At 47.7% G+C, this 24,084-nt stretch overlaps 2 protein-coding genes across 3 annotated transcripts in view; one reads left to right on the forward strand and one right to left on the reverse strand.

Moving 5' to 3' along the window:
- Positions 1-23,148, reverse strand: part of CHST7 (carbohydrate sulfotransferase 7) — a 28,256-nt gene extending 5,108 nt beyond the window's left edge. Inside the window, exons 1-2 of one of the 2 annotated variants that reach the window (XR_016444442.1) lie at positions 21,814-23,148; positions 7,078-7,147 (exon numbers count right to left, since the gene is read on the reverse strand). Coding sequence is in view for 1 of the 2 variants with exons in the window: in XM_090064696.1 (XP_089920822.1) it covers positions 21,852-23,111 (1,260 nt within the window). In the remaining variant the exon portion in view is untranslated. The remainder of the gene's footprint in view (positions 1-7,077; positions 7,148-21,813) is intronic. The other variant, XM_090064696.1, reaches the window with a different exon arrangement.
- A 177-nt stretch (positions 23,149-23,325) lies between these two features.
- Positions 23,326-24,084, forward strand: part of LOC149874616 (endogenous retrovirus group 3 member 1 Env polyprotein-like) — a 65,936-nt gene continuing 65,177 nt past the window's right edge. The window contains exon 1 of the mRNA XM_090064727.1: positions 23,326-23,377. The gene's annotated coding sequence lies outside the window, so the exon portion shown is untranslated. The remainder of the gene's footprint in view (positions 23,378-24,084) is intronic.

Consider the following 24,084-nt stretch of genomic DNA (forward strand, 5'->3'; position numbering starts at 1 on the left):
AGAATTATACCGTGCCAGAACAAGTGTTTAATATACTTCTGCTAGCAGATCCAAGCATTTGGTGGAAAGCTTGGGTGATAAAAGTAGCAAGCTTTTGCAAGCTCTTACTTAGATGGCAGTACCTAATAATATAGTCCAAAACAGTTGCTCAGCAGGAATTTGCAGAAGAGGCCTCGTACCCCAACCACTGAAAAGTACCACTGACAATAATTTTGGAGTGTTGTGTCACTGCACATGACTTAACACAGGTACCTCTTCTCTAGATCTAGAAAGTTTCTCCTGTGTGCAGGAGGTACAAGAGACTGATCCTATCTCATAACACAGCTGGTTCCAGAAATTATTTAATCCAGATAACCGACTTGTACCTTGCTGCATCTCAAATGCCTTTTGACCGTAAGTAAACACTAAGTCCTTTACAACCAAAATTAAAGCACTTTCTCCTGGTAAATCCAGACTAGACTAGAGGAAAGCTGTGGAAGGCGGAGGAAATGCAGATCATTCTGTGGACAATGGAAATCTAAAAAATGCACAGCTTAACTGTGACTACAGTTCATATCTAGCAGCACACAGGTGTGGAAATTCCATAATCAGTTTTTCTCCTGTTCCCCCTCTTCCCCTTTTGATGGAAAATAAATCCCTCATATTTTGTAAAGGTTTTATTTAAGAGTATGGCTGAGTTTATTGACTAGAATAGTTTGTGCTGCAGGAAAAGGTAGGAATTATTTTGTATTGCCAGTCCAAATTCTCAAAGAAGTTTGATTTTAATTCATTTCCCTCGCCTCTCCCACCATGCAGCCAGAACAGTCTGAGTAACGATTAATTCCTTGCTGGACTAGTCTATAGTCTTCTCTTCTAAGAGTAAGAGATTTCTGCAATACGCTTGAAGTAACTATATAATAAAGGCATCTGTGTTCAGGGTTAGGATTGAAGACAAATTTTCTACAAGATTTAAACACTTTGTAAAACCTCAGATTTCATTACGATTATTGTGTAGTGTAATGCTTTGAGAAGGCGGGGATTTTTTTAATGCACTGTTTGTGTTCTGGGTTACGTATGAGTAAGATTTAAATAAAACTTAATGGAATCAATTTGTATTAAGATGTTATTAAAAAACAAATCTGGTCTGAATTTTGGCTTTGGCAGGATGAAGAGGGTATTTAAAAGCACTTTTTCACAAAAAAAAAAATCATACTGTAGTAGGAAAGAGCGGCATGCACACATAAAGGAGGGAAAAATACTCTGAATTCAGTTGGTCTAATAAAATATACTACATCTACCTGAAGAACCTTGTCTGCTGAAAACATTAAACTTTACATAGAAGTCAAAAGAAACCCTGGACAAGTTATCATGCTCTCACCTCTGAAATACACATTTTTTTTCCACAAACTTTCCACCTCTTTAGCACACCCTGTCCAAACTTAACAGCAAAGGAGGGACAGGACCCTGCAATTACCTACATACTCCTACCTCATTGTACATTATCTACCTTGTACTAGGAGGGCAAATATTGCTCTGCAACTTTAGTACTTCTATTGCCTGTATAGTTACTTTGGGTTTATATTTGGATTGGCAAACATCCTGCACTTGTGTCTCACTTTACTGTGCACAATCTAAACTGCATACAGGCTGACGTGGCAAGCAACCTCTATTATGTATGACCCATCAGCGATAAAACTGTCATTTTTAGAGAACAAGACTTTAGTTACAGCTCAACTTTCATTTCCTTATTTGTTTGTTTGTTTTTAATCAAGTTCAGGGGGGCGGTGCATACACCTTCAGGAAGCCTTAAACGCTCATACTAAATACTCTATACTAATGCTCGTAGGAACTTGTCCTCCTGCTAGCTAACACAAACCCAGACATAGTGGGGCTCATTGAAACATGGTGGGATCCAACACACAACTGGGCGGTGAATATCAAGGGCTATAGGCTGTACAGGAGGGACAGAACAGGGAGGAAAGGCGGGGGTGTGGCGCTCTATGTCAAAGAACAATTCACATCCTCAGTGGGTCAGAGGAGGGGCAGACTGAAGTGCTCTGGGTCAGAATACAAGGCAGTCGAGGGGAAAGAGACTTAACAGTGGGGGTCTACTACAGACCACCCAACCAGGGAGAAGAGCTAGACCGGGAATTCTCAGGTCAGCTCATGGAGGCGGTTAAGTCAAAGGATGTGGTCATCATGGGTGACCTAAACTATTCAGACATCTGCTGGGAAGAGCAGTCAGCCAGGTCTGACACCTCACGTAGGTTCTTAGCCACATTACAGGACCTCCATCTAACCCAGGAGGTGCACAGCCCCACCAGGGGAAATGCCTTATTAGACCTGGTCCTGGCCACAAGTGACAACCTGGTGAGGGGACTGCAGGTGCTCGATCACCTGGCCAAAAAGGGCCAGTGTGGTCCCCATTTTCAAAAAAGGGAGGAACGAGGACCCAGAAATTTATAGGCCTGTTAGTCTTACCTTGGTCCTGGGGAAGCTCCTTGAGAAAATTATCCAGGTGCACATCTGCAAGGGACCAGAGGGGAGATTATGCTTAGGGGCAACCAACATGGGTTCATTCGAGGCAGGTCCTGTCAGACCAACCTAGTGGCCTTTTATGACCAGGTCACAAAATCCTTGGATGCAGGAGTCCCGGTGGATGTAGTCTTTCTGGACTTTAGGAAGGCCTTCGACACTCTCTCACCTCATTCTCGTTAAAAAATAAGACTGTGGTGTTGATGCTTACACAATCAGATGGGTCGCCAATTGGCTGGAGGGCTGCACTCAGAGAGTGGTGGTGGATGGGTCATTTTCCACCTGGAGGGATGTGGGCAGTGGGGTTCCCCAGGGCTCGGTCCTCAGGCCTACACTGTTCAACATCTTCATCAGCAACTTGGACGAGGGAGTGAAAAGAACCTTGTTGAAATTCACAGATGACACTAAGATGTGGGGAGAAGTGGGCACGCTGGAAGGGAGCGACAGGCTGCAAGTGAATCAGGTTATAGGGGTGGGCGGATGAGAATAAGATGGGATTCAATACTGACAAGTGCAAGGTGATGCACCTGGGGAGAAAGAACCAGCACCATACCTACAGGCTGGAGAACTCCCTTCTCATCAGCACAGAGGCAGAAAAAGATCTTGGAGTCATTATAGACTCCACGATAAACATGGGCCACCAATGTGGGGACGTGGTCAGGAAGGCTAACCGCACCTTGTCATGTGTCCACAGATGCATCACGAGCAGGTCCAAGGAGGTGATCCTCCCCCTCTATGCGGCACTGGTCAGGCCACAGCTGGAGTACTGCTTCCAGTTCTGGGCGCCGCACTTCAGGAGGGATGTGGACAACATGGAAAGGGTCCAGAGGAGGGCCACTTGCATGATTAGGGGGCAGCAGGGCAGGCCCTACAAAGAGAGGCTACAAGACCTGAACCTTTTCAGCCTCCACAAGACAAGGCTGAGAGGGGATCTGGTGGCCGTCTATAAACTTAGCAGGGGAAACCAGAGGGGAATAGGCGAGACCTTGTTCCCCTGAGCACTACTGGGAGTAACAAGGAATAACGGCCATAAGTTGACGGAGAGTAGATTCAGGCTAGACGTCAGGAGGCGCTACTTTACTGTCAAGGCGGCTAGGATCTGGAATCAACTTCCAAGGGAAGTGGTGCTGGCTCCTACCCTGGGGGTCGTTAAAAGGAGACTAGATAGACACCTTGCCGGGGTCGTTTGACCCCAGCATCCTTTCCTGCCCATGGCAGGGGGTCAGACTTGATGATCTGCTCAGGTCCCTTCCAACCCTATCAACTATGAAACTATGAAAAACAACTTCAGGAAGGAAATCAACTGAAAGAACAGGGCAGCTAAAGGAAGTGCTTAGATAACATGAGCAAGTCATGTCAGCTTCATTACAGATGGAGCACTATCACATAACCAAAGCCTTAAACTTTTGGCACCATTTCTATATTGCCAGAAGATCTGGTGTGGATACAGTTACAGTGGCAAAAAACTTGCTTTGTTCAGAAACTGGTACAAGCCGCACCAGTGGGGGACTTTTACCGGTAAAACTGCATCTTCGTAAAGAGAGCTTACAACTACAGCTGTACCACCAAACGCTTTCTTCTGTAGGCAAGGCCCAAGCTAAAGCTTCCTTCGGACAATAATCAGCTACCTGAAGTGGCCTCATGCTTGAATTAAATGGATATAGCAGCACGAGGCAAAGGCAACAGTTGGTTCAAATGTAAGTTAATCCAAAAGGAATGCCGAGCATCCTGGACCCCTGCCCAGTCCTTAAGCAAACAAGACTCCCTAAGATGCAGCCTGAGAATAATGCTTGAGAAAATTCAGAGGTTAATGTAAGAAATCTCTTAGGGCATAAAAATGCATTGTTGAAGTAACCCAACTCCACCCAAGAGAGACATCCAGTAGAGCCAGGTGTGTAGTTCCAGACCAAATCCACAGATACTATGTGCTAATCATATTTTGCAATAATTGTAGCACAGGCAAAGTTAAGGGTGCATGGCAGGGGTGGACAATTATTTGGGCTGGAGGACCACTTAGGGAGTTTTGGCAAGCTGTCATGGGCTGAGCTAGCACCCCCGAGCCCCCAGCCTGTAACAGCTCACTAAAACTCCCCAAGTGGCTCTACCCTGGACTGTTACCACCCAGCCAGCCTGAGGTCTCAATGGAGACCGGCTCAGGACCCATGAAGGCACGGTTCATTCAGCCGGGTGCATGGGATGGGGCCGCAGGCAGGTAGGAGGAGCATCCAGGAAGACAGGTGGGTGGGGCCAGGTCTGGGATCATGGGGAGTTGACAGCGTGGGGTCAGGGCCTGGAGCAGAGCCACGATCCGCTCCCCGCACACCCCTGCCCATGGAACCAGTGCCCGTTGCAGGGACGTGTGGACAGCGGATCGTGGCTGTGCCCTATCCCCCACCCTGTGCCGTCACTGCCTTGCAATCCCAGCCCCAGCCCCAGCCCTGCCCACCACGCTTCCGGATGTCGCTCCCCGCCCACCCACAGCCCCATCCCATCTGCCCAGCAGAGACTGCCCTACCTGCATGTCGGTCTCCATGGAGATCCCACCTGCCCACTGTGTCTGGCACCCCTGGTGGTGGGTACAGGGCAGATGGGCCGGGGTGCCCAGGCAATGGGGCCAGGTCTAGAGGTGGTGGCGACACTGGCAGTGGCAGCTAGAAGGAGCCACTGACACTGGGGCTGCTGGGAAGTGGAGTTCAGCCACCATGCCACTCCAGCCCCACTGCGCACCCAGGGGCTGCGCGACCAGTCACATGCGCCATGGCTTGGGTTGTTCCCCATGCAAGGGACCCAATGCAGACCACATAAAAGCCCTTGACAGGCCAGATCAGGTCCATGGGCTGTATTTTGCCCACTCCTGGTATACTGGCATTTTAGCCTCAATATAAGAGAGATTTAAACATGCTAACTATGAATTTCCGCAGGTGCTTCTCATGTTATTTTTGTGGTAATTATCAACATCCCTGTAATCTTTCCATGCTTCACTTTATCTTGGAATTTCCTTGTTCACTGGAAGAGCTGTTAAGAAGCCAGAAGCTTGTTAAAAAGCTCAGGTTCTCTAGGAAATATTTTGCTTTTTCTGCATTCAGGAGTTCAGAACATCAAGAGAAGATAAAGAGAGTTTAGGTCAGCTGATCACAAACACTTACATGAAAATGACTGTAGCTATTTAATTATAGATAGTTGAAGACTTTACTCCCACTTAAGATAGCTCTGTCCTCTGCTTGCTTGCTTTCCCCCATATCCCTGCCCTCAGAAAAGATTTTATCCTATATACAGCTCATGTACTGAGAAGGGGACTTTTGCCATTAGAGTCAAGTTTCCAGATCCACACCTCAGCCAAATGAGTGAACTGGGTTATGATTTCAGGAACATTCTGTTTCTAAATCCTTGTTCATTCAAGAGTGCTCCAACAACAGCCCCAAAAGTGTTTTGCTTCTTAGAGGTGGAACTTATCATGGTAGAAAGTTTTAAAGAAGTTGGATGTAAATGTGATAGGACATGCTGAGAAAACTCCCAACAAACTTAACTTCTACGTTAAAATAAGCTGTTTGGCAAGTGTTATCTTACGGGCAATTCCTGATGAGCCTCTCTGGATAGGGATGGACATGAATATAAAGACAGTAGTAGCAGTAAACAACAACAGCCTTTAAACAAAAGCATCACCTGTTACAGAAAACCAAGAGCAACCCAATATCTATTTTTTATTACAGAATAACAAGTGACTTTATAGCTGCTGAAAGGTATCTGGGTAGCTGTTTGATAACAGAAGAAGGTTAACTTCCTTGTTGTTAAGCAGCAGATTAATTCTGCTGTGTCAGTAATAAATACTGAATAGTATCTTTCATCTCATCATAATGAATTCAATGTTAAGCTTTTAGGAAAACTGATAAATACAAATATCTTACTTTAATTTTATACAGGATTTATTTGAAGACTTAACTTCAAATTAATAAGTTTATAACCCAAAAAGAAATTATTACTGTGAGGATTCTCCACTTACTACCAAGAGTGTAATAAGCATCTGTCATACATGAGCTTAAAACAATCCTAAACTATGTGTGTCTCTTTGGAATCATTTTTCATCCGTGTTAAATTAAAAACACAGACCATTGTGAAAGCACCCAAGAGCAGCTTTTAGCAAGCAGATCAGTTTTGCAAACATGCCTCTCCACACAGGAACATGGGTTGTAAAAGCAGTTAAAATACTTATCTAGTTATTTAAGAAGTTGACATTAGGATCGTGATTAATTTAACTTAATAGTTGTAAGGGTTACATTTCATGAAACACTATATTGTAATGGTGAATATTAAGAGATGACTGAACTGAAATGCTCTGTCAAAATAAGAATAATATTTAATAAGTACCAGAATTACGTTCTTCAATCTGATCAGATAAGTTTGAAAGTCTAATTCATGATCTGTTTCATTCACATTTCCCTTGGAAGCATAAATTTGCAGTGACTCTCTTCAACTCAGCCATTCCACATCAAATACATTGTATTTACTTGAATACAAAACAAGGTTTCCCCCCCAGACAGCATCATGAAAAAAGCCACATCTTACATTTTCTTAGAAGAAAACCTCTTCCTTTACATTGTCCATCATTAAACTGGCGCCAAAAGCTTCAGATGCTCTGTAATAAAAACCATCCATGAAATTATGACTATACAATACACAGGTGATATTGGGCAGGCATAAAGATAAGTTAATACAGCCCATTTGAATAAAATATGTGGTACTGCACATTGCACTTATTCCCCCTCAGTGCCAGCTCTTTATCAAGTCATGGTGAGCCAAATTAAAGATGGTAAAAAGTCCTCATAGGTAGAAAGTAACCTTCATTTACCTACATGAAGTTTCTACCTATGAGGACTACTTCATTCCTACCTATGAGGACTTCTTACCATCTTTAATTTTCCCTGAGCCTGAGGAGGAGTGTGTGCCCAAAAGCTTGCAAAAAAAGACTTTTTTTGCAATTTCTTAGTTGGTCTAATAACAGATATCTCTGAACCAAGAGTTCTACAGTTTTGCATTTCCTTGTGTCTCAGACCATCACAGCTACCAAATATATCCATTAACCTAAGATATTTGACTGCAATAACCTGCTTATTCAGGGTACTTAGCTTCCTATAACTTGTCATGTGGAACAAAGAACTAAACAGATCTAATGGGTCACAGAAGCCAATCTACTAATTCATAAATATATCAAGCACCACTTTAGAAACAGTTGGGAGACTGTCCCCATACACAGAACCTCGATGCTCCAGTAATTAGAGGCTGTCTTCTAGTTTCTAGAGGAAATTTATTCAAGGCTAATTTATACCAGTTAGTTCTCTGTAACTGACTGGGGAAGAATGGAAGGTAATGAAGAGTGGGGAAGGAAAAGAGCTTTTATGTTACAGGCCAACACTGGCACAAGATGAATTGCTAAGCTCAACAAGGCAAGCTCTTTGACCCCCTCCCATAAAATAGGCTCTCCATTCTCCGGATCATCCTAGCAGAGCATCTCTGTACTTGTTCCAGTCCGAGTTAATTATTCTTGAACATGGACTAGAACTGCACATAGTATTCCAGAGGATACCTCCCCAGTGCCTTTTATAACAGGATGAAAACTTCCCTGTATCTGCTGGAAACACCTCTTAAAAAGCATCCTAGGGTTGCATTTGCTTTTTTCAGAAATTGGTGCCATCAGCAGTATTATGACCAGTCCCAGTCAGAACACTGCTCTAACTGACTTCAACTGCAGCCTGACAGAGCTCAGCACTGCACTAAATTAGACCCCATGGCTGTAAACAGACATCTCATATGGGGCAGTCCTGACTGTCCCAGGGTTTTAACCCTAATTAGAACATGAACTGCATAGCCACTCAGACACGTAGCTCTCCCTTTGCCAGCACGTGACCACCGAGGGCACAAAGCCAAACAGACTAGTCCTCAGAATGGTTTGGCATTTCCTTGAATGACAGCAATGTACTTTCACATATATGCAGCATTGTCCCAGGAAAAGTGTTAGAGCATTTTATCTTGCATACTTCATGGGCATTTAAACCAGGCAGAGGGTTTGCACATCTTAGGATCCAGGAACAAAAGTGTTTCTCCTGGGAGAAACCTGACAGCTGTTTACATCCTGTGTTCACAAGTTGAGCTTCTAGAAACTGGGGAACAAAAAATTAATAACCACTTGTAAAAAACTGGATTTTAAAAGACTTGGCTAGCACTGCACAGAACCTGCATAAACAGGGATTGAACTCAGTTCTCCAAGGCAGTGCACCAGCATTTAGATACCCCTTCCTTTTCTCTCTTTGTTTTCCCCTGCTGGATTTGCAACCCAGCCTTCCTGAAGCACTGATCTTACCATCAGTCTCATTCACTACACAACTCTGATTCTCTTCCAAAACATATCATCCCCTGCACTGATTGTGTCCTGTGGAGGAAAAACAACTAATCATAGAATTAAAGTTGATCATAAGACATACGCACAAAGGGTCGAAGTCAGTGATTCCCAAGTTAGACTCAAGGTACTCCTCAGGAGACTCGCAACAACCTTGGAAAAATACCAGCTCTTAGTTCTCACTCATTTTTTGATTACAGAAAAATAAAGATTGATTCTTCTTTTGGAAAGAACTCCGAAAAACCACAGCATATCAGAACATTTTTAACACTATGAATTCCTATTTCATATCCCTGGGTTTATCATGTGAATCATGTTTGCACCACTAACTGTGCATGGGTGTGACACCACAGGGCACCATTAAAAGGATCTCAAGGCACGCCAGGATGCTGCAGCACTCTGGCTGAGAATCATTGATCTAAATTTAGTTTTTCTAAGACCTTTTCTTCACTATGTTAACATTTAACACCTTTTAAATGACATTTCCTAGGTTTTCAAAAGAGCACATTAAAAAAAAAAAGCTTTTTGTAGTTTTCCATGATATTCACGTGGATCATTCATGAAACTGGACTCTTTAAATACATTGCACAGCTCTCTAGCATTTCAACTAGCTGAGTAAATGATAGTAACAGTGGGTTGTCTTCCCCTAAGTGAACCAGCACTATAAGGCGGGGGACACACACACACTTTAGCCAGGCAACACAGAGCTTGCAGCATCAGGCAGCTTCCCTGCGCAGCCCCTCTGTGCTCCCAGCCCTGCTGCCCTCCCCTGGGCCCTCCGGAGTGCAGCATGTGTGACCCAGAAGCAACACAAAGAGGGGCCGCACAAGGAAGCTGCCTGCTGCTGCAAGCTCTGCACTACCTGGGTCACACTTCCCCTGTGTGTACAGGAGCAGTGTGGGCAGCACGCAGGGCTGTGCCCCTCACTGCTGCCCCTGCCTGCAGGGGAAGTGTGGCCAGGGCAGCAGGGAGCTTAGAGTGGCAAATAGCTTTCCGTGCCTCACGCTGTATCCTGCTGCACTGGGTTCCACATGCTGCTCTGCAGAAGCGGTGAGGGCAGCACAGCAGGGAGCATCACTGGCATCTGCTGCCTCCCCAGAGCCCAGAGCTGGGAGGCAGCAAGGGCCAGGACCGGGAGACAGCAGTTGCTTGCAGCCTCCTGGCCACAGCCAGCTCAGGTTCTGGGTAGCTGTTGATAGCCACAGAGCCCAGGCTGCTCCCAGCAGGCACCTGGGAGGATTGCAGCAGGGCTTGCATCTTCCCAGCCGGCTGCTGGGAGCAGCCCAAGCTCCATGGCTATTAGCAGCTATCCAGAACCTGGGCCAGCTGCAAACAGCTGCTGCCTCCCTGCCCTGCCCATTGGGGCTGGGGCAGGGAGGCAGCAGCTGTCTGCAGCCTCCCAGCTGCAGTCAGCCCAGGCTCTGGGTAGCTGCTGCCAGCCACGGTGCCCAGACTGCTTGCAGCAGGGCTTGCAGCCTCCCAACCACCTGCTGGGAGCAGCTATCCAGAGCCAGGGCTGGCAGTGGTGCGCCAAGGAAAATGGCCTCCCATGCCATGCTCGGGACACGTGCCGGGGGGTGCTGACCCCTGATCTAAACTCTCTCTTCCAGGCTCCTCTTCTAATCTCTTTCTGCAGTTACTGGTTCCTCATTTCCCGCTGCAGGCTTCTAACCCAACATCAGTCTCTAGACTTTTTCCAACCCTCTCTCTTGACTCTTGCCCAGTATTTTTGTCTTGCCAATCTCAGTCACCAATCACTGCCCAGCTCTTTGTCACCCCTCACCTCTCCCACTTAGCTTCATTTCCCATCCTTCCCTAACCTGGCTTCTAGTTCCAGTCTCCCTGTCCAGCTAACCCCGGGTTTTTCTAGCTCCTCAATACAGCTCACTGTTCCTCTCCTAAAGCCAAATGTCCCTCATTCCCCTAATGTCCCTCCATGTCTGACAGTCCTGATGTCCTCCCCCCAACCAGTTCTGGTTTCTCAAGTTTCCAGTCAATTTCTCCATCCCTAGATCCAATTTTCAGTTCTGTGTCCCAATCTACTGCTTTCTCTCCCTTCTGAACCAACTTTTCGCTCTTTTGTATTTGAGTCAGAGAAATTAGCTGACAGAAGTTAAAACATGCTTAGTGAGGATGAAATCTTTTCAGATTTTACCCAATTAAAAATCAAGTGTTCCAACATGTGCAAATGGCTATTTTTGAGACACTTATACCTTGGCAAAATTTGAGTGGATTTTCATGGGGACAGTCTCACCAACCCCAACATAGTGGGGCTCACTGAAACGTGGGGGGACCCAACACACAGCTGGGCAGTGAATATCAAGGACTATAGGCTGTACAGAAGGGACAGGAGAGGGAGGAAAGGCTGGGGTGTGGTGCTCTACATTAAGGAGGAATACACATCCTCACCAGGTAGCACAGGGGGAGAGGAGGAGCACACCGAAGTGCTCTGGGTCAGAATACAAGGCAGTCGAGGGGAAAGAGACTTAACGGTAGGGGTCTACTACAGACCACCCAACCAAGGGGAAGAGCTCGACCAGGAATTCTTAAGCCAGCTAATGGAGGTAGTTAGGTCAAAAGATGTGGTGATCATGGGTGAACTGAACTTTCCAGACACCTGCTGGGAAGAGCAGTCAGCCAGGTCTGACCGTTCACGTAGGTTCCTAGCCAGAATGCAGGACTTCCATCTAACCCAGGAGGTGCACAGCCCCACCAGGGGAGACACCTTGTTGGACCTGGTGCTGGCCATGGGTGATGACCTGGTGAGGGGGCTGCGGGTGCTCGACCACCTGGGCGACAGGGATCATCGCCTGCTGGAATTCAACATCCAGCACAAGGTGGCAAAGGCCTGCAGCAAGGCAGCAGCCCTAGATTTCAGGAGGGTGGACTTCAATGAGGTAAGGGGAACAGTCAGGAAAGCACTGAGGTCCCAGAGGTGACAGGAGCCAGGTGTCCAAGAAGAGTGGTTGCTCCTTAAGGAGACGATCCTCCAATGGGAGGTAATCCCAACACGGATCAAAGGGAACAGGAGGGCGCAATAGCCCCCATGGCTCACCAAAAGCATCCGGGAATGTCTCCTAGCTAAAAGGGAGGCGTACACCCAATGGAAAGGAGGGGCCATCGCCAGGGAGAATTATACTGTGGTTGCTCGGGGATGCAGGGGGACAGTCAGGAAGGCCAAGGCGGAGATGGGACTGGGACTAGCTTCCCGGATCAAGAACAACAAGAAGCCCTTTTTGAAATACAGAGGGGGGCAAAAAGAAGGTTCTGGGTAACGTGGGGTCCCTGCAAGACATGCTAGGAAATCTGGTCATCACACCAGATGACAAAGCTACTATTTAAGGACTTCTTTGCCTCCATTTTCCTGAGCAGGGACCGGATCAGCCCCCCCACTGGGCCCCCCTCAGGCCCCAGGGGAGGCGCACCTAGGCCAAGGGTCAGGGAGGAACGAGTCAGGGAACTTCTGGAAGAACTGGACGCATTTAAATCAGCTGGTCCGGATGATCTCCACCCCAGAGTACTGAGGGAATTAGCTGAGGTCATTGCGGGACACCTGGCACGGCTTTACGAGCACTCATGGTGCTCCGGCGTGCTGCCAGGGGACTGGAAGAGGGCCAATGTGGTTCCCATCTTCAAAAAGGGGAGGAAGGAAGACCCAGGAAACTATAGGCCAGTTAGTCTTATCCCAATCCTGGGTAAGCTTTTTGAGGAAGTTATCCTGGCACATGTCCACGAGGGGCCAGCAGGGGAGATTATGCTTAGGGACAACCAACACGGGTTCATTAGAGGCAGGTCCTGTCAGAGCAACCTGGCAGCCTTCTACGACTGGGTCACCAAATCCTTAGATGCAGGGGTAGCAGTGGATATAGTCTTTCTGGACTTTCGGAAGGCCTTCAACACTGTCTCTCACCCTGTTCTCATTAAGAAACTGGGGGACTGTGGTGTCGACACCTACACAGTCAAATGGGTCACCAACTGGCTGGAGGGCCGCACCCAGACAGTGGTGGTGGATGGGTCTTATTCGACCTGGAGGGATGTGGGCAGTGGGGTCTTCCAGGGCTCAGTCCTCGGGCCCGCACTGTTCAAATTCTTTATCAGTGACTTGGATGAGGGGGTAAAAAGCACCCTGTTCAGATTTGCTGATGACACTAAGATGTGGGGGATGTGGGCACGCTAGAAGGGAGGAATAGGCTGCAATCGGACGTAGACAGGTTACAGGAGTGGGCGGATGAGAATAGGATGGGATTCAACACAGACAAGTGCAAAGTGATGCAGCTGGGGAGGAAGAACCAGCAGCATATCTACAGGCTGGGGAACTCCCTTCTCGTCAGTGCAGAGGCAGAAAAAGATCTTGTAGTCATCATTGATGCCAAGATGAACATGGGCCGGCAGTGTGAGGATGAAGTCAGGAAGGCCAACCGGACCTTGTCATGCATCCACAGATGCATCTCAAGTAGGTCCATGCAGGTGATCCTCCTCTATGCGACACTGGTCAGGCTGCAGCTGGAGTACTGCGTCCAGTTCCGGGCACCGCACTTCAAGAGGGATGTGGACAACATGGGGAGGGCCCAGAGGAGGGCCACCTGCATGATCAGGGGGCAGCAGGGCAGGCCCTACGAGGAGAGGCTACGGGACCTGAACCTGTTCAGCCTCCACAAGAGAAGGCTGAGAGGGGATCTAGTGGCCTGTTACAAACTAGTCAGAGAGGACCAGCAGGCATTGGGGAAGTCCCTGTTCCCCCGTGCACTACCAGGAGTGACTAGGAATAATGGTCACAAGCTGGCAGAGTGTAGATTCAGACTAGATAACAGGAGGCGCTACTTCACCGTCAGGGCAGCTAGGATCTGGAACCAACTTCCAAGAGAAGTGGTGCTGGCTCCTACCCTGGGGTTCTTTAAGAGGAGGCTAGATGTACACCTTGCTGGACCCCAGTACTCTTTCCTGCCATGGCAGGGTATTGGACTCGATGATCTGCTCAGGTCCCTTCTGACCCTACAAACTATGAAACTAAGAGTTAAAAGGCAAATCACCAGACAAAGGACATAACCTTCGGCAAAGCACATAGTAAAACATTTCAAAGTAAAACTCTCCAAAGATGTTTTAAATACAGGCAAGATAACTTATTTGTCCGTAGTCTCTGAAATCTTGTCTGAAGTTTTCCAAAATTATTCATCCTGAGACAGACTCCCAGCATGGAAAATTTCAAGCTGGACAAAAGTGTCAAGCTTGGCAAAGCTGAGCAATAGAAAATGGGGCCTTCTGCTGGGAAATGGGGCAAGCTTAAAAACAGTCCTAACTATTATTTCTTCAGCTCTGTCAAGTGATGAAAAAAGAAAGCTGACTGATGGATCAGCAGCAGCCTGCAAGGTTGGGATACAGGTCACCAGAGCTTAACACATCAGTGCTGACAGCTACAAGTTCTTGGCACTAAATATGCAGACAGACACCAGCTGCGTCTACACACAGATGCTTACTGCGCAGTTATTACTGTGCTGTCATTTAATATTTGCATAGTCAAGTACTAAATGACTGCACGGTAACTGGAGTTACTGCGCTGCAGCATCCCCATATGGCTTCCTGGTGACAGTGACTGCATAGTAACTCATTATTACTGCACAGGAGCCCAGTAGTAACGAACTACTGAGCTGTAAGGGTCTTGTGTAGACATGACCACTAAGTACTACAAAGTTAATCAGTCTTTGATACTGTTGGAGTCAGGGCTTGCAGATGTATCCCTCTGCTACAGAAGCAGCAACAGATGCTCCAGTCATAGGAAAACTTTACTTCAAGGAGATTTGGGTTGATTAATTTAATCTATTTAAGCTGTACATTAAATGACCCAGATCACTGGTAAAGCTAGGACTAGCAAAAGCAAAGTCTTGAAAATCTCTGTCAAAAGAAAGTTTTCATTAATAGTCTTGTTCTTCCCATTTTATTCCTTACAGTGAAGGACTGCCAAATTTAACAGAAGTGGCAAATCAATATTTAATAAAGCATATAGCACTGAATGGGTTATAGTATGCTTCTCATCTGAAAAATGACTTGCAAGACAGCATATAACAGATTTACTGTCCTTGTGTATATTTTAAGTCCAGTCAGCCACATTTGATGTCAGTCCTTCAAGCTCAAGAAGGAAGTGATTACGTTCTCAAACTTGTTGGCTCCATAACAGTACAAGAGTACAGTCTCTCCCCTCTCAGAGACCCAGTTCTATTAGGGTAAAACTTTTAAAAGTGAATCATCTCACAGAGGTATCCAAGAACATAATTTGGCCTGAGGATAATGTTTTGGTATCAATTCCCCAAAAGGAAATAATTAACTTAACCCTGAACCTTTCTTGCATATGTAAAGCTGACATATGGAAATAATCATTAAAATGGGCATGTCATATGAAGATTATTATAAACAACAACACAAATCCTCGTTTAACACTTGCTTTTCCAAGGACACCACAACCATGAATTCGGAGTTCCTTCCATTTTTCAAGCAGAAAAACAAAATAAAAATATCGCTAAAACTATTTCCTCTGTACTTAACAATGGTTATAACACAGATATCTTTAAAGCACTATACTAATACTGGCCTACAAAGTATCAAGCAAAAGTGGCATAAACAGCTTTCCATCACACATATACTGTTTCACAGTTGAAGTACCATGTAACAGTATATGTGGTCAATACATCTGCAAGGTCAAAGTTGTGATCTTTGACCATCCAGATGTATTTATTGTGTCAGGGTACAGTTTATACTGCAGAACTGAAGCAAATATTTAAATGTTAACATTATGCTTATGGCCTTCTGAACCAGTTAGTCTGTAATGTGTTACCCTGCCCTGCCTTCTGCCTGACTTCAGACTGACATAGCTACCTACCTTGGGGGAGCAACCTTTTTTTGGCAGACATGCAATGAGTTAGCCCTGCACCCTCCCTAAGTGCCACTCTGCTCTCCTTCCCCTGCCTGCTCTGCTTTCCACTTCCATCCCCATCTGCTGCTCTGCTTATTGCTTTCTGTCCCGTCTGCCACTGTCCTACTTGTCCCCTCCCTCATCTACCATGTGCCACACACAAAGACTGCCTGTGCCACCTAGGGCATGTGTACTGCAGGTTGGCCACAATTACCACATTGGAGTTTATATATACCACAAAACAACTGCTTGACAACTAACTGTTAAGTTAAAGCGAATGACAAAAATTATTGTTGTAAACACTTACCAGTTTGTTCCGATGTTCCCATGAAGTTTTAATATAGAAAAGCTGTCAGCTTATTACATGTGATGTAATGCAAGTGTTTTGTTGTAAATCAGTCTCAGCTGTTCAAATCCCACGGTTCTGGCACTGATCTACCCCTTCTGGGCATGTGGAGTTTAGATTAGCTCTAACATTTGCTCATTGTACCCTAACTCACAGTGCTACCATCAAATAAATGTACATATTGTCTTACTGTACCATTCACTAGGACTGGGATTTTACTGGTACGTCAAAATACTGTCTGTGTTATTCACAGTAGTTAAAATGCTGCAAAACAAAAACCTCTCAGCAGTAACTCCCAGCTATTTTCAGAAAGCAGGTCAACCAAAACTTCCCCATCTCACTTTCAGCAAGATGTATTTCTGTTTAATTCCAGTTTCTGTTGCTAAAATCACAGAGTCATAGATATAGGGCTAGAAGAGACCTCCATGGATTCAGTCCAACCCCCTGCCTCAGCTAGGATCATCCCTATCCAAACCATCTTATACAAATCTATAATCTGACCCCTAAGTAAAACTACTGTCACCCCTGATGCAACACCCTAACTGCCCACAGGTAAAGCAGGGGGACCACAGCAGCCAACATCCTGCTTGTACGGAAAAGTGGTTAATAAATAAACAAGAGATCCCACGATCTCTCAAGATTCAACCTGCCAGTACAAGTCAGGCAAGATATATACACTGAGCAGTTTGACAAGTGAGGTTATTTAAGAGGGGGGGGGAAATTAGTGCTACCCAACTAATAGACTGTAATGTACTACTTGCGGCCAAATTCTGTTTTCCCAGCCTGTGCAACAATATTGACTACAATAAGGCTATAAGACATCACAGCAAAGTCCCTGGTAAAATAGAGAATTTTTCACCCTTGTGCACTAAAATGACCTATCTCACAGTGAAACTCAGACGTGGAAAACAGCATAAACATGTAGAGTGAAATTAAATAGTTTCTGACGAAGATAGGATATGTTTTCCCTCAGTTTCTACTGTTAAAAAGCACATTTGAAGGGGAAAAACCCTGATCCACAGTAAATCAAGATTTCAGTTAGACAAGGAAACTGATATTCTCCAACATGCTACTCATTAAAACCTACAAGGTAATTTAAATACTCCTTCACAGCAGGAATAAAATACTTCTTTAGAGCTGCCTTCATTTCCAGCACTTAACATGTATAGTTTTATTCTTGATCCTGGATTAGCCCTGATTGAGGTTCAAGGTTTCCATTTTATATCTGACTGCAACCATTGCAGCACTGCCTAAAAGCTGGGCAGAGTCTGCAACAACTTAAAGTATTACAACTCCTAAATGTAGTTCAACTTTCTTCCCTCCTCAAATGAAAACACACCAGAATAAGTTAGTTCCAGGAAATATAGGCAAAAGCAGTTACAAAATCCAAGCTGAATCCTAAACACCTTAAAACAAGTCATCATTTAAAAGCACTTTGTCAGGATTAGTCCATTTTAGCCTTGTCAGGAAACACATGCATCAGTCTGCACAAGCAAGTTTACCAGATGAAGGGATGTTATTGTTTGGATGGGATGTGACTGACAGAGTCTGGGGTGCTGCAACATAACGTGTCGGGGAGGAAGTAAAGAAAGAACAATAATTGTCTCAACTAACTGAGAAGAACCATGTTCAATATTAAGGATTAATATAATTAGGGTTCACTTTGCTGTCTCCAGCCTTTACAAGGTATCCCAAGGGAAAATGTTAGTCATACTAGATCTACCATTTCTTCTTATAAAACAATTTAAAAACACTTTAGGAAGTTTTTATTTCTCTAATGAAAATTTAAGAGCTCCAGTGAAACGGATCTTTTTCCGACTGCTTATTGTAGCCAAGTGCTGACTCCACGCCTCTAATCACGTTTTATAGCCCTCCGTTAAAATAAGAGAAAGTGAAAATGTCTCCTTTCCTTGCCCCTTATGCGTCCCCCCTCCCCCATGCTGTATTAGCAGGGCTCCTCTATAATCCCTGTAGACAAAGACTATTCCATCCTAGTCACAAGTTACTGAGTTAGTGAAATGAAAGCAGAGCTCTCCTAAACTGACCGTACTTTTCTGCATCATAAATTTGCAGAGTCAACCACAGAGGGACTGGCAGTTAGGACAGGCCCTGAATTTTTGTTCTGTGATAAGTTTTACGAAGCCTGCTTTACGTAACAGCACTTTAGATTCTACTCTAACATTTGTAGCCTAAAGGATTCACACTATTAACATTTATGTTTCAAAATCTTCCAAGTTAAGTATTATTTATGTGTTTGTTCTTGATATTTCTTTTAACTTGATCAATGAAAAGTTTCAGGAGAGATATACTTTTGCACATAGTTACTTTCCTTTTATCCAGTGTTTACTATTTGATAATTGCCATCACCGGATTTTTTTCAGATCCCAGAAACAACTGTTTCCAACTTTGAATTGAAGAATCTCTTTTCACAGACTTGAAATACAAAGCTAAGTTTTGGCTGATGTTGTGCCTTTGACACATACTACTGTCCAGTTTTAAAGAAGCATGTTTCTACTGGTCAAGATGAGTGGGGGAAAAGAAATAAGCAAAAAGATGAACTGAGAGAATATGCTTTTTCAGTATTAAGCTTGAAGTGCTACGTGTAGCAGAGGTTAGTAGATTAGTTTTCTTTACCTGACATTTTCAAGTTAACAACATACTGTTCCCCATTAGATACAGTCCAGTCCCACAGAGGAACAACTAAGTGGGCCAATCCTTGGAATTTTTAGCATCAGGTTTACTAAAGCCAGGGAACTAATTTGCCCTGCCTTCACAGAATGGTAGAAATGATACTCAACACAAGACCCAAGTAAAAGATCTTCCCCTATGCTTCTGTTGAAAAGTATCATATTTCCAGCCTACTCATATTGTTTCTGTCTACTACTACAGATGTTGAGCTTTCACCATCATATTTGTTGCATACTGTTTCTGACCTGACAAAGTTTGCGAAGGAAATTTGTGTTCCCTAACACATCTGAGGCTTAAAAAATGACTGTTGAATTCAGGCCTAACAAAGTGTCTGGATAACCCAGGTCCAGTATGAACAGAGGATAAATCCAGAACCCTGGGCCACAGGCAAAGCCAGATCCACCCCAGCTATATGGTGGGTGTAAAACCCTCCTCCAGCCCTGCACTGGGAATGTCTATACCACGTCTCACCCTGCCTGTTTGCCATGAAAACATACCCTGCCTGCTTGTTCCTGCTTCATGTTTAAGAAATGCCAAAGAGCAACATAATGGTGGTTAAAGCAGTCTTGCACGACTCTGATTAAGTGCTATATCCCATGAGGGAGAGCAGCATTGTAGTGGCTACTTCATGACAGCTACATTATTTTGTTATCTGGTGCCTGCCAGCAGGAAGGGCAGACATGGGAGGCGGAGGGGTAGACATACTTACTGGTGGCACTGCAGGACCCCAGGAACTTCAATAGAGCCAACAGGCCCCTTCCCCTCCCTCCCCTGGGAGATAGTTAGCTGTGTTGGTCATCTGATTAAGTAGACCAGTGGTACTCCATCTCTGGCCCACAAGCCAGACCCAGCCAGCAGAGCCATGTCATCCAGTCTACAGGGCTCCCCATGAAGTCCAGAAATTTGGCGATAGGTGAGACTGGTGGCATCATTAATTGCCATGCCCCTGCCACCAAATTTCTGGACCCATGAGTCACTCGATGGCTGGATCCAGGTACATGGGGTGAGGCTAGTGCAGAGCTGGATCCTGGCACATGGGGTTGAGGCAATACGTGGGGCCAGGATAGCATGCTAGACTGCACTCGCAAAGTAACCGTGCACCATCTGTCTGGAAAGTTGGGAACAGCTGAAGTAGACTGTAGGTGTCACATGAAAACTCCTGCCTCTCTGAACCAGTTAGTCTCTAAGCTGCCCCTGGGAGGGAAGGTGTCTCCTGCACCATGTCATTTGTCTGGAAGTTTGGGTATTGCTGAAGTAGACTATTGGTGATGTGTACAAAAGCTCCTGCCTCTCTGAACCAGTTAATTTCTAAGGTGCTCAGGGACAGATCCAGGAGGGGAAAGAGGCAGGGGAGTGGGGAGATACAGAGGTACAGTTGCATCCTCCCCCACCCACCTCTGATTCCTGCTCAACCCTAAGTTGCAAAACAACTGCCTGACAGTGGCAGTAGCATTTCTAGTCAGGCAAAAGTGAAGGAGTCAGTTGAGGAGAAGTGCACCAAATTCCAGTGGATGACAGTAGTGGTGCTCTACCTTTTTGTCCAGTACACTGGATAGGTGGTGCCCAGTTTGTCCATGGACTGGATCCAGACAATGGTCCTGATCTGGCACTAGGAGGGGGAGCAACAGGGCTGGGTGGAGGAGAAGCCTGGACGAGATCTAGCCATGCAGGGGAAGGGAACTTAACCCAGCCTTACCCTGGCTGTGTCTCATCCTGGGAAGGGGTACAGCCCAGTCCCATCCAGTCCTGCAGGGGAGAGGGGCATAGCCCAGCCCCAATCCAGCCAGGCTCCAATCCAGCTGTGGGAGTTAGGAATTAGGAAGGGGTGAAACACTGGTGTTGTGGCAGACACTGCTCTTATCTGCACCCTAGATCTGCTCCAGACTATGAGTAGAGCTTCTAGTTTCTTTTTAACTAGATGGTGTCTACCACAACATCTATTTTTCCCCAGTTAAAGAGAAACCCAGAGCTTTATTCATAGGCTGGGACAGATCTAAGGGGCAGCTAGCGCAGTGTCTGTTACAACACACATCTGCATCCTAGATCTGCCCCAGCCTCTGAGTAAAGCTTCAAGTTTCTTTCTAACTACAGAAACATTGGTATTGTGATAGACACAGCACTAGCTGCACCCTAGATCTACCCCAGCCTATGGGCAGATTTTCTAGTTTCTTTGTAACTGGAGAAACATTGGGTTTGCAGTAGACATCACATTATTCTTCCCCAGTTAAGAAGAAACCAGAAGCTCTACTCACAGACTGGCACAGGTTTCAGGAGCAGCCAGTGTGCGTCTGCCACAATACGCACCTAGATCTGCCCTAGCCTATTCATACAGCTATCAGTTGACTTCTAACTGGAGAAATATCCATGTTGGGGCAGACACCACACCAGCTACCCCCTAGCCCTGCCCCAGCCTATGAGCAGAGCTTCTAGTTTCTTTGTAACTGGAGAAACATTGGTGTTGTGGCAAATACTGCACTAGCTGCTCCCAAACACTGCTCCAGCCTGAGTAGAGCTTCTGGTTTCCTTTTAACTGAAGAAACACCTGTGTTGTGGCAGGCACGGCTCTATCTGTGCCCTAGACCTAACCCAGCCTATAAGTAAAGCTTGAAGTTCCTTTGTAACATGGGAAACATCAGTATTGTGGCAGGCACCACTCTATTTGCACCCCAGAGCTGCCCCAACCTATAAGTAGAGCTTCTGTTTCTCCAGCTAAAAGGAAAACATCTGGGTTGTGGCAGACACGCACTGGCTGCACCCTCTGCAGACGTGCCCCAGCCTGTGAGTAAAGCTTCTAGCTTCTCTTTAAAAAGAAAAAGGGAAAAGAGGTGTTGGGGCAGATATTGCAGTCGCTGCCCCCTCGACGTACCCCCAAAGGTGTCCATGGGGGGCAAGGAAGCTTTCTCCCTGACCCCCGGTGCAGGGGGAGGCTGCAGCAGAAAGGCGAGGTGAGGCAGGGTGGATGGCTCTTACCTGGATGACCTGCAGTGTCCCGCTCACCCAGAGCGCGGCTAGGTGGGGCCAGCGCTAAGCGGGTAGGAGAGGAAATGCATGGCGTCACCACAGGCAGCCTCGATATGGCGCACCTGGTCCCGGCTGAGGCGCTCCCTCCAGGCGGTCACGGCCCGGCGGGCGTCACGGGCGGAGAGCAGGAAGGGGCGGTCGGAGGAGTAGGCCGTGCCGTGGGTCATGCGCTGGGCGAAGCGCAGCAGGGCAGGCGGGGCAGCCAGGCCGGCGAAGGCGAGCAGGCGGCGCAGCTGGGCCCGGGGCTCTTGCACCAGGTCCTCGTAGCGGAGCTGCATATAGCGGCGCCGCAAGGCCAGCGGGCCGCGGCGGGCCAGCACCACGTCGCCCAGCCAGGCCTGGCAGATGACCTCCAGCGCCCCGCTCACCCAGAACTCGGCAGGCGGGCGCTGGCGCCGCCCCGGCCCCCCGGGGGGCGGCAGCTGGCGGTGCAGGGACTGGCTGCGCAGCACCTGCACGCTCTCCCGCAGCAGCGCGGCCTGGGCCCGCAGCCGCGAGTTGTGCACGGCGCGGGGGTCGCGGAAGAGCTGGATGACCCTCACGTCCAGGCCCGGCTCGCGCAGCAGGGGCAGCAGGGCGCCCAGCTCCAGCAGCCGCACGTCCTTGATGGCCACCACCGGGTACTTGCGGCACTCGGCCTCCAGGTCCCGCAGCGCCCGCGGCGGGCAGCTCCGCTCGCAGGCCGCGCCGTCCACCAGCCCCACGTGGTGGCGCGGCCGGGCGGCGGCCGGGCACAGCGGCGCCGAGCACAGCACCTTGTTGGTGCGCCACCCGAACAGCGCCGCCGTGCTCAGGTTGGCGCCGGGCGGCCCGCGGGCGTAGTAGGGCCGCAGCGCCGAGAAGTCGCAGCGGAAGAGCGAGCGCAGCAGGTCCCGCAGGGCGCCCTGCAGGCTGCGGGCGTCGCCCGGGTACAGCGCCTGCCACACGTGCCACGCCGGCTCGTACAGGTAGAAGACGTCGGGGTGCTGGTTGAACAGCTCCCCCACGAAGGACGAGCCCGTGCGCCACGTGGCGTGCACGTAGATGTGCCGCTTGCCCCCCGCCGAGCTGCTGCCGTTGCTGCCAGGCTCCGGCTCCGGCTCCCCGTCCGTGCCCCAAGCGCCCAGCGCCGCCTGCAGGCTGGGGCAGCCGCCCCCCGACGGCGGCGGCGGCGGCTTGTGCAGCGCGTAGGGCAGCAGCAGCAGCAGCGTGTACAGCGCCAGTGCCAGCAGCCAGCGCCGCTGCAGCGCCCAGCGCTGCCGCCGCATGGCCCCGACTGCCGGCGCCCCGGCCCGGGCAGCGCGCTGGGATGGGGACCCGCCCCGCCCCCGCCGGCCGCGATTGGCCCAGGCGCTCGAGGCCCCGCCCCCAGCCTTTTCTGCGAGGGCGGAGGCTGCGGCGCGGCTCTTGGGGGCTTGCTCGCAGCCCTAATAAAAGGCGTGGTCTGCACTCCCGGTTGTCTTCTCCACCCTGGGTGGAGCGATCAAGCCGTCAGCGTCGCAGATGTACGGGGCAGAGCCGGGTCTGCGCGGGGGTGAGCTCTTGTATTATTGCTCGACATATCCCAGAGCTGCTCAGCGCAGCTCGCAAAGACGCGCTCGTGGACCCAGAGGGAGACAGCCTTCCACCCTCAGCTCCCTCTGTGCAAAAATGAAGTTTAGTTCCAACAATGGGGGCTTTTTACCATCTTGTACCATCTAGACCAGGGGCCGGCAATTATTTTGGGCGGAGGACTGCTTGCTGAGTTTTTGGCAAGCCATCGACAGGCAGCTGGGGCAGATATATATTAATTTTCTAAATTTTTTAGGGGCCCCACGGGCCGGACAGAATTGCCTGGCGGGCTGCATCCAGCCTGCAGGCCGCGTTTTGTCCTGATCTAGACTTTTCCCAGAGCCCAATGAAGGGGCTTTGACCCCGAAAGCTTACAGAAAAGGACAGTTTTCTTGTGATTTCCCAGTTGGTCTAATAAAAGGTATTGTTTGGGAACCAAGATTTCTGTTTTTTTGTATGATCACTGTATTAGACCAGTCAAATTGTTGGGAAACTTGTGCTTTGCCAGAAGGGCGTTTGTGCCCGCAAGCTTGCAAAGAACAAGGTTTCCAAAGATTTCGCTGGTCTGATAAAAGATCTAGGCAGGTGAGGTGCTTTGAGCAGATGTGATGTCTTTTATAAGACCAGTGAAATCATTGGAAAACTTGTTCTTTGGGTGAACGTGGTATCTTTTATTATGGGGTTTTTGTT

This window comes from Crocodylus siamensis, chromosome 1 (genome assembly GCF_052110815.1).
Source record: "Crocodylus siamensis isolate JL-2025a chromosome 1, ASM5211081v1, whole genome shotgun sequence".
NCBI classification, from domain to species: Eukaryota; Metazoa; Chordata; order Crocodylia; family Crocodylidae; genus Crocodylus; species Crocodylus siamensis.